Below are 10,900 nucleotides of genomic sequence, written 5' to 3'. Positions count from 1 at the left end.
GAAAAAATTCACCAGGAACAAATGGACGCTTGTCTTAAATTTTGCACCTAAAGCACACTGTAGGACCTCTCAACACATTGTTGCTTCTGCCTTTCTTCAAATAGCCCATCAAGAAAAAGTACAAGCTAGTCCTGTATCACCTCTGCATTTATACAGTGGTACCTCGGGTTACATACGCTTCAGGTTACAGACTCCACTAACCCAGAAATAGTACCTCGGGTTAAGAACTTTGCTTCAGGATGAGAACAGAAATTGTACTCTGGCGGTGCAGCAGCAGCAGGAGGCCCCATTAGCTAAAGTGGTGCTTCAGGTTAAGAACAGTTTCAGGTTAAGAACGGACCTCCGGAACAAATTCAGTTCTTAACCAGAGGTACCACTGTATTGGGCGAAGGGGTGGAGGCACATGTCAAAAAATGGTATCTCAAATGAGAGGGGACTTTGCTGTTGCTCACTGTTATAAATGCTATTAAACAGAATTAGTCATTCAACGGGAGGTGCAAGCAGCTCACCATTTGGCCACTTAGTACCAAATTAGATGGGATGAAGGAGATCCATAATAGGCTTTCTTATCTCTTTACTGTAAAAAGCAGCCATAGGGTGCACAAATTCAGGCTCGGCCTGTGCTGCTTGGTTACAATGATTTAGCCCTTCCCTTTTATGCTATTTAACCTGATGGAAATAACACACACACACACACACACACACACACACACTCTGCAACTACAATTCGCTCTGATAGGGGAAATATTTAGTGTATCTTTAGGTACCTGTAACCTGGGCGGATCAAAGACTTTGTGTTCCTGCAGATCACACCGGCTCAAGAGAAAACCTCATTATTAAGATTTGAGTCACGGCACAACCCTGGAAAATGTTCCTAATGCCAAGACTCAATCCTGGGATCTATATGAAGCAACGTCAAACATGGGCAGAGCGCAGCCTGCCCACCAGTGGCACCACACACAAACACATATATTTGGGGTCAATGGGGAAAGCATAGCTACCAAGCAGATGTGAGCCTTGGACCTTTTTTAGAACTTAAAATGCATATGTTCTCTATCTCTCTATCTGAACCAGGGCCCATTGCACTGCACAGCCCGGCTGTTCCTTATTTTGTGTAAGTTTCACCTTGCAGCGCTAAATGGAGCTTAGGCAGGAAAGAGCAGGGCTGGGCTTCCCAACCCGTGCCAGGACTCTCCAGGGCGCAGCCCTAAGATAGGCTTTTCGTACCGGGGGCTCGGGCTCGGGGGAAGGTCCCGATCAAGGAAGTTTTTGAGCATGTGCGAAGTGCCTTGTGGATCGGCGCTCAGCCACCCCACTAGGGAACATCTGATACCTTGCACCTCTCCGCCGCCTCCTCCTCGCCCCATCATGTGCGGGGATAGCCTGGCTTCCCTCACCCGCCTCCTTCTCCTCTCTGCGCGCGCGCGCGCACCCAAGCCGCCAGCAGGAGAGGAGCCAGGCCGGGTGGGGAGAGAGAGAGAGAGAGAGAGGGATCACCCTATCACGTTTTGTCGGCGGCGGCGGCTTCGCCTGCTTGTGTGGCCGGGAGCGGCGAGGACGGGGGCCCGGGGAGAGGCTGAAGCGTTGTCCAACACGTGAGGCTCATGTGATGGAGGGGAAGGCAGGTCTGTCCCTCCCTCCGGTAGCAGCCAGACGTGCCCGGAGTCACAGGGTAGAACACGTAGCTCCAGTCCACCCACTCGCTCACATTTAACCCAGCCTGCAGCCTTCCAATTACTCCTCAGCTCGCCAGCTCCCGCGCGACCCGGTGCAGACGCCCAGCGCTGCCAAGTGGAAGGAGGACATGAGCAACTAAGAGCAGCAGCAGCAGCAGCCGACGCCGCTAGCTGATCTCCTGCGCTCTTCCGGCGCCGCTTCTTTTGTGGGTGCCAGGCGCGCACCGTTTGCCGGAGGTGGCGCGTCCCGGCTCAGTCACTGGATCCGCGTTGACACGAAGCAGTGCGCCTGCCAGCCAGCTAACTAGCTTGCCAGCCTCCACCTTACTTCCAGGAGAGAACTTGGGTTGTGGGGGGGAAAAAGGAAATCAAGCCGGTTTAAATGGAAAGGATCCCCAGCGCTCAGCCTCCTCCTCCACCACCACCTTGCCTGGGCAAGCTGGCAGCTCTGGAGGGCAGCGAAATGGCAGGGTAAGTGCCGCTACGGAAGGGTATCCCGGGCAGATTTGTTGATAAATGTTTCAAGGCTGCCATCTCAAACGTCCCATGGAAGCCAACGCGGTTTGCTGGCGGGCAGACGTGCCGGGGCTTACGCTGCGATTCGCTTTCCGAGCCCATCCGGCCGGTCTGGGTCCGCATTAGCAGCCTCCGAATTCCTCCCCACATGGGCACCTACGGGCTTCAGTAGGTTCTGGGGCTGCGTGTGGAGGGGGAGATGGTTGTCCCCTTGGTTATGAGTGATATAACGTTATTTTGTCCTCTGCAGGTTGGATTTCGCTCATATTTATCAAGTTTACAAGCCCAGAAGAGGGTTAAAAAGGGGTGACGACAGCAAGGTAAATACAAGCATTTTTCTTCCCTTTTCCTTTTTTGTTTGTTGGCATCTTTGGTTTATGCCCACTTTTGAGATGGTTTAATGCACAGTTTGGGGTCGAATATAAGGAAGTTGTCCTGTGAAATATATATGAAGGAGCTTGGTGGGTTTCTTTTACAAAAAAACAACAACACCCCAGTGTGCACAAACGTGTGTTTTTTGTTTTTTTCAGAAGAAATATACTTTTGAAGGGTGGGACGACACTGTTAAGAATATTTTCTTTTTAAGGAAAAACAGTTTTAGTACATAAGATTTACTTCCTTGTCATAACCTAAAATAACCCATTAGTTGTAGCTGTATAAAATACTTTTCTGGGCATGATCAAAATGCATAAATTTTCTGATATAAACTCTGTGGTACTTGGAGGATTTTGCTTCTGCCTTAAAGAAATGTTTCTTCATCCTCCCCACCCCCCTTTATGGCTGCACAGCTTTATGTTTTAGAGCCCCTGAGAAAAGGTTGTCTCCATAGCGCTTAAGAATCACTTTTCATTCGGAGTGATGCAATTGTTTTTCTCCCCTTTTGACTTCCAGGAGACCTATAAGCTGCCCCACAGACTGATAGAGAAGAAAAGACGTGATAGGATTAATGAATGCATCGCCCAGCTGAAAGATCTCTTACCAGAACATCTCAAACTTACAGTAAGTGAAAATCTGGCCACTGCCCAAAATCATCTTCCTTTTGGGGAGCATGTTGGGTTTAATGGATCTTTGTGCAGGTAAAAGTGCCACCTAGAGGTTTTCTGGAGTGCTGCAGATTTAACTGGAGAGGGTTGCATTTCAGGGTTTGGATTGCCACTTCGAGTCTCCTGGTTTTGTTTCCAATGAGATCAGTTTCTCAAGAACTTGCATGCATGGACTGGACCAGATGACACATTGAAATAAACAGGGATTAGATAAAAGAATTTTTTTCTGGACCGTACTGGATAACTTTTAATGTGGATTTGCTAGTGACTCCTTTCTGTATCGTTATGTTTTTGCTTTGGATCCCATGGTTCCAGATAGTTGAATTCCTTTTAGGCTAGCCTTCCCCAACCTGGTGCCCATCTAGAAGCTATTGCGCTCCAACTTCCATATCACCCCTGACCATTGGTCATACTGGCTGGGGCTTGTGAGAGTTGGAATCCAGCAACATTTGGAGGGCACCAGTTTGGGGAAGGCTCGTTGAGACCACAGCTCCAAGCAACCCGTTCTGTGGTATTAAGGACTGCATTGTTTGTTTTTTTTAAGTGACAGGCAGATTGTCTAAATTATTATTCAGGGTTGTTTGGGAAACCAGTGTTGCCTGCTTCAACTATTTGCTTTGCCCTATTTAGTCACAGGAAAAGAAAAACCTTATGTTGGAATTCCTCGTTTTACAACTGAGGTGCCAGCAGGGCAGATACATAAAACCTGTGCTTATTATGCAGACACACTTTTTTTTGGTGGGGGGACACAAAATGGCCATAGTCTTTTTTAAAGATAATACTTTTTAGCTTATATAATACATAGCTGTCAGTCAGAATAAAAATGAGTGTCACATCATGCTTAGACCCATTCACGTCCTTATCAAGCTCCCCACTCTAAACTGCCCAATCAGTTCTCGGTCTTGTGTTTAGGCTCCTTTTCCCCCCTTTCCAGCCATCCTCTAATGAACCATTTCTCTCCCTTCCTAGACATTAGGACACTTGGAAAAGGCGGTGGTTCTTGAACTTACCTTGAAGCATGTGAAAGCACTAACCAGTCTCATTGAACAACAGCAGCAGCAGATCATTGCCCTCCAAAAAGGTCTACATGCTGGTGAGTGCTCTGTGACTGTGCTGTTGTTACCCTGACCAGGAAAGCTCCTGGAGACTGCGATGACTCTATTCCTCACACTTTTAATACTCTTGCTAATGTCTTCCAAATCCTCTTCAGCTAATTGTGCATGCATCAGAGCAGTCCTATGGATTTCAGTGGAACTGCTCCGGGGGAAGAGGGCTCTAATTCTTCCTGGTGCTATCGAAAGTATATAAAACTTGTCCCTATCCTTTGCCCTTTTCATTCAAAACTAGCTTTATTTGAAATTCGATCAGGTTGTTGTTGTTGTTTTTAAAAAAAGTTCCATTGCCAACTGCTGTATCACCTTCATGTCAGGAGGTGGATTTCTGGCAGGGTCAGTTTTTCCCAAAATGGTGTTCCAGCAACCTAGAAGCCTGGAATAGCTTCTGCACCTCGGAGTGATCCCTCCCCCATTTCATTCAGAGCCCTCTTCTCCTGCATAATGTCATTCTGTGCCTTCTGCTGCCCTTTAACTTCCCCCTACCCAAGTCTTTGCTTCTTCTCCGATAAGCCCTGTCTTCTCCTCCTTTACACTTTCTGTCACATTTCTATATAGCTTAAATCAGGCATAGGCAAACTCAGCCCTCCAGATGTTTCGGGACTACAACTCCCATCATCCCTAGCTAACAGGACCAGTGGTCAGAGATGATGGGAATTGTAGTCCCAAAACATCTGGAGGGCCGAGTTTGCCTATGCCTGGCTTACAATGTAAAAGTCACACCTCCCTCTGCAAAGTCACAAGGTAGCCATCTGTGGTTGTTGCATCCAGAGTTGCTTACCATGCAAATTACCACTGATATGTGGACAGTTTTTATGCCAGGGATGTGTTGCCTGCGGCCTTCCAGATGTTGGAGGATTTCAGCTTCCGTCATTCCTGGCCACGGTGTTAAGACCCCAAACAAGGTTTGGGTGATAAGACCCCAAACAAGGTCTTGTAGGGGAATCTTGGCTCTTTGCCATTGCGAGCTGCCACCAGGAATGGCCAAGCAAGGACCAAACATGTCACTGTGTGTTGGGGGCAGATCTATGCAGCAAACTGCTCTTGACATTGCAGCTGTAGTGCAGAACGCTACAAGGGGCGAGTGTCATGGGTCTTACTATATCAACTTGTTTGCAGTTAAGTTGACCTGCCCTTGCTGAAGTCTGTAGTGGCTTGGGCACTTCAGGGGCTGAAGCTGACCGAAACCTCAAGCGGTTTATTTTCATTCCACGGTTCACCCAACACACTGGAGTCTTGCATGATAAGAACTAGTTTGCTTCCTGTTATGTTTGTTTGCTGTGCTTCAAAGGCTCCTGTTAGACCAACAGAGACATTCCAACGCAGTGGAAGTCTTCCTATCTACTTGAGAGAAGCCTGAATTTCACCCTTGCAGGTTCAAACAGCTACTCAGCTGAAATAAGGTGTCTTTCTCCAGTACTGATCCCAAAATAGGTGGCTTTACAAAGTCTCAGGTTACTACCCTTTCCATGCTGGCCAGAGGGAGTTAGCAGTGCTGAACAGAAGTGCATCTTGCTTTTGAGTAAACATGCACGAACTTGTGCTGTATGGTTATAATAATGACTGGTTTAACTTTTCTGATATATTCATTTTTTTAAATCTTTTCCGTTTCTGCTGGTGTTTCCTCAGATGAGCTGCCCCCAAGGAGCCTTGACTCCAGCCAGGAGGTGTTCCGGTCCGGTTTCCAAATGTGTGCCAAAGAAGTGCTGCAGTACGTGGCCAAACACGAGAACAGCAAGGAGCTGAAATCCTCCCAGCTCATCGGCCACCTGCACAGAATGGCCTCCGAGGTTCTTCAGGGTGGAGCCAGCAGAAAGCCTGGCGATGCTGCCCCTAAACTTACGGAACTGAAGGAGAAGTCTGGCGCTCTGACCAAAGCTGCCGAGGCTCATGGGAAAAACTGTGTGCCTGTGATTCAGAGGACTTTCGCCCACTCTAGCGGAGAGCAGAGTGGCAGCGACACAGACACAGACAGTGGATATGGGGGAGAGCTGGAGAAAAGCGACTCCAAATCCGACCAGCAATATTTTAAAAAGGACACTGAGCTCAAGTATGCTGTCCAGGAGAGAATCAGCTCTATCAAACAAGAGACTGAGGACCCGCCAGCCAAAAGAACCAGGATGGAAATGTTGGAGGACGAAGATCATTTTAGCAGCGATGTGCTCGGCTCTCCAAGCAGTTTCTTGGGCCCTCACCCTCACCAGCCTCCTCTGTGCCTGCCTTTCTATTTGATTCCACCCTCAGCGACAGCCTACCTGCCTATGCTGGAGAAGTGTTGGTACCCGGCCTCTATGCCTCTCTTGTATCCAGGCCTCCAAGCCTCCACTGCAGCACTTTCGGGGTTAATGAACCCAGATAAGATTTCTTCTCCTTTACTAATGCCTCAGCAACTCCCTTCTCCAGGACCATCCCACTCCCCCATGGACTCTACTGCTCTGCTTCAGGCTTTGAAGCAGATGTCTCCTTTGAATTTGGAAACCAAAGACTAAACTTGGAGTGACTTTTCCTTGAGATTTTTCTCTCCCCCCCCCCCCTTTGCTGGATGAGTTTGTGATTATTTCAGGGCACTGAGGGGAGTGGAGAGATCGTTGATCATTTATATGTAGAGAAGCTGAGTCATCCCTTGCTTTGACTGCCCAGAGAATTTAGGAAAGACCTCAGAGATGAACCCAAATTAGTTATGGGAAGGAGAGAGTTCTTGCTGCTTCTCCTCACCCCTTAAATGTGTTGATGGGTTTTTGTTTGTTTGTTTTCTTTTCTGCCATCTGCCAAGAAAGACCTGAATTGGTTGGCTAGGATTATGTTTCAAAGCTGTGAATGAAACCTAAAAAAATTAGGTGGATTTAGACTCTTGTGAATATTACAAAAAAAGTGGTACTTCTCATGAGGACTTTGCTTAGTAAAAGAGCTGGATTCAAACAGAGAAGCTTCCCCTCTTCCTGCTGCTGCCAATATTCAAAACCTTTTAACTTAACACTCACAAACACACATTACATATATAACAATTCAAGCATTGGGATCAGCCCTGCTTTTAGTAGTCACTGGCTGGCAGAGCACAGTAAGCAATTCAGGGAGATTTTGAGACTGGATTCTCACCACATTTCTCCTGAATTGCATACGTCATTTTCCTTTTAGATTCTGCCTGGAACTTTTGTCCAGCTTGAGCTTTCGGATAGGGATGGTGACAAGAGAGAGAACATCCTTGAGGAGCGTTCTATGCCTCCTTGTATCTCACACTAGGCATTGCTTCTCATAACTGCTAGATAGGAATGTCTGGGACTTGTCCACAAGAAGTGGACAGACAAACCATGCTGTGGCACGGTTCAGCTCTGGCAAACAAAAAATAAAATAAAACCAGATCAGACTGGTACTTTTACAAGGGAGTTGCCTGCCACTAGCTGTTTTACTATGGATCCTGTTACGTTGCAAGGATGTCAGCAGCGTGATATTCTCTGAAGTCCATTCTCAGTTTGCCCCCCATCCTTGAACGCGACAAGATGTGGCTGTTATGTAAGGGAGTTTCATGCCCATAGCAGGGTTTGTAACTTTCTTCTTCCAGGTACCAATGTAAACAGAATATGGAATGTTACAATTTCTAAGATGAAGGCCTTACTCAGATAGCCCTTGCCGTCTGTGGTAGCAGAACTGGCAATGCTAAGCACTTCTCTGAAACCCATAAGGTTTTTTGTTTCTTTGTCCTGTTCCCCCTCCACCTGAGCAATACCTAATTCGCCGGGTGTGGAATATATGGCACTTTTGCACTAAAGCAAGAGGCAGGCTTGTGATCCTGGTCTAGGCTGGGCAGGTACAGGTGGAAAGGATCCAAAAGTGAAAATAACACACCCAACCAAATAAATCTTCTCCCCTGCCCCCACTAGTTTGTATTAGAGCACATTTTAAATCGAAGAAACAGACAATGATTGTTGGAGGGATTCCCCTCCAGCATCTGCTGCCTGAAGCTACTCTCTTACGTTGCATCCTCCTAAGGCTGGACCTTGATGATAGTTTAAGAACTGCAGGAAGTGGATGAGCAATGCTCTCTGCAAAAGAAAAGCAGGTCTCTTGCCCAGGTGGCAGTGTCAGTGTTGGCCATGAGTGCTCTTGATGGAGACGACCAGATGTGCTGTTTTGGTGTGTCCTAACCCTAGTTCTACAGCCTCTGCCCCGCTCCTCTGGAACTGATTGTGTCTGGCATGGGCTGTGAAGTTTGCACAACTGGATTGCCATATTCACTGCTGGAGTTCTGCAGTGGAAGATGCTCCCTTTTCCCCCCGGGACGCTTTCCTGTGCTCATAGTTGTGTGCTGCCGCACCAAACCAAATAGTGTGAGAAACCATCATCTAGATGGAGCAGATTCTGCACTGGTGAATACTCCCATTTGATTTCGGCTACTTAAAACAGTAATAATAATCCATGTCATATGGTGGTGTCATCTGAGTAGTTCTGAGACATTCATAGAGCTCTGTGGTCCTACGAATTCTCCTTACACTATTGCACCAACTGCTAGAATGCACTATGCTGAATTGCAGATCGTATTTGACCATTTATTTTATTGTCTGTTTTCAAAAAAAGTTTTTTTTTTGTACACAGTTGTTGCCTTTATTTGTAAAATCTGTTATAAATATAAATGTGTACATATAAATATATATTATATGGATATGTAAAAAAAATGTTTCAGAAGTCTATTATTTGTAAAACTACTTGAGTACAAAGAAAGTGGGAAATATGAATGTATTCCTGTTTTTCTTTTTATTGAGGAGAATGATCCATTCATCCTCTAGGGAGAGGTAGAGTGTTTATATTTTTGGAACCTTCCTGAACGTGGGGATATTGTAAATATTTTTATCAGAGTAAATGTTACGTAGTTGTTTTAAAAAAATACTAAATAAAATTCTTTTTCCTGTGGAACATGAGCACTGCTTCTCTTTGTGTTTGAGGAATCCTTTGGTTGTCATAATAAAATACTGTCTGTGCCATCAACTGTATCCAGGTATGAATGTTATGCAAAAGGGGTGGGGAACCTGCCCCCCCCGGTGCTGTTGGACTACAACTTCCATCATGCTTGGCCATTGGATACACTGGCAGGGGATGATGGGAGCTGGAGTCCTGGAGGGCCACAGGTTCCCTATCCCTGTTGTACAGAAGCAGGCAACATGATCATGAATCCAAATTAAGGTTGGAATTTTGGGTGGAAGTTGACTTAGCACTATCTAGTTCATTGGGACAAGAGGCCTGCTGAGACAGCAACTGCAAAGATGAGATATTAGGGTCCAAATGGTGGCACACGGGAAATTGGGGCCAGCCCTACCATTGGGCAGAATAAGAGAGCCACTTCAGGCAGCTGATTTGGGGTATCACGAAAGGGCAGCAAATCATTAGTTATTCCAGTTCATTACAATTGTTACATTTCACTGAGTGTGGGATTTTCTGTCTCAGGTGCTAAAAATAACTTGATTTGACTTGAGGGAGGGGGTGCCTTTTGCTTCTCTACTTCAGCCACCAAAATGCCTTTCCCTGACTGAAATTGCTCGTCTTCTCATTGTGCTTGGCCTAAGACTCAAGTAGCTGCTCATATAGTGCCACCACAGCCCCCAAGTAAGGGAGGTTATGCAAGGCGGCCCACTTGAACTCTATTCTGTGGTTGGTTGGTTTTTTTGCTAAACAAGACGTAGAGAAAGCATCACTACTGGAGAAGACAGAAGTAGCTTTCTCTCTCTTGTTGTTGTTGTTTAGTCGTTCAGTCATGTCCGACTCTTCGTGACCCCATGGACCAGAGCATGCCAGGCACTCCTGTCTTCCACTGCCAAATGCCACTGCTTGCACAGAAAGCAGTCACTGAAGCCATTCCAAAGGCTTCAGACTGCCCACCGGCTTTTAGGAGGCTGTTTGTCCTATTTTCCGGGGGGCGGCGGGCGGGGCAGACAACTCCTTTGTTTGAAGGCGACCTCTAAACTGAAGGGTTGCCTGGTCTGAATCTGGTTTAAAGAGAAAGGGCAATAAGAAGGGAGACCATCAAGGGCCTTGGAAGTTGCCCACCAACAGTTGTCTAACACTTGGACCAAGTAGGTGCACATGTCACCCGACTGCAGTCTTCCCCACAATGGTGGAATGTGTTTCTATTTAAATTGAATTAATTCCTTCTAAATTTGCATCCACACATATAAATTAGCTTATGCAGACTCGATGCACACCTGTGTCCTCTTTTGGTGATACATTTACCCCCCTTTTTTTTGGCAAGGTGCAAGCAGCTACTGTCGTTGGCTACCCTCTTTTAAGTTCTCTCAGTACGGACACCATTCACTGAGATTATTTATTTAAGATATTTAGAGGGTAAGAAGGTTGTGGGAAATTAGCAAGTCTGAAATATAATAATAATAATAATAATAATAATAATAATAATATCAAACTAACAATTTACAGAGCAAGCCACCAATTAAGCTCCACCTGAAATTCGGCAGAGAGAAAGAGTTCTTATCTCTTCAGGCAGGGAGTTCCAGAGCCTGGGGAAATAGTGGTAAAGGCCCTGATCCTATCTGCTACCACTTTTGTCCAA

At 46.4% G+C, this 10,900-nt stretch overlaps 1 protein-coding gene across 1 annotated transcript; it reads left to right on the top strand.

Moving 5' to 3' along the window:
• Positions 1-1,645: 1,645 nt before the first annotated feature.
• On the top strand, positions 1,646-9,255 carry BHLHE40 (basic helix-loop-helix family member e40). The gene is made up of 5 exons (XM_080996222.1): positions 1,646-2,147; positions 2,443-2,512; positions 3,084-3,191; positions 4,205-4,328; positions 5,977-9,255. Exons 1-5 carry the CDS (start codon positions 2,059-2,061, stop codon positions 6,834-6,836), a joined length of 1,251 nt encoding a protein of 416 aa, XP_080852348.1. The 5' UTR covers positions 1,646-2,058; the 3' UTR covers positions 6,837-9,255.
• The last annotated feature ends 1,645 nt before the right edge of the window (positions 9,256-10,900 follow it).

The sequence above is a fragment of the Podarcis pityusensis genome (genome assembly GCF_964106645.2).
Source record: "Podarcis pityusensis genome assembly, chromosome: 2".
Taxonomy (NCBI): domain Eukaryota; kingdom Metazoa; phylum Chordata; class Lepidosauria; order Squamata; family Lacertidae; genus Podarcis; species Podarcis pityusensis.
Note: the sequence above shows the minus strand (reverse complement) of the source record. Positions and strands in the feature narration are given on the sequence as shown.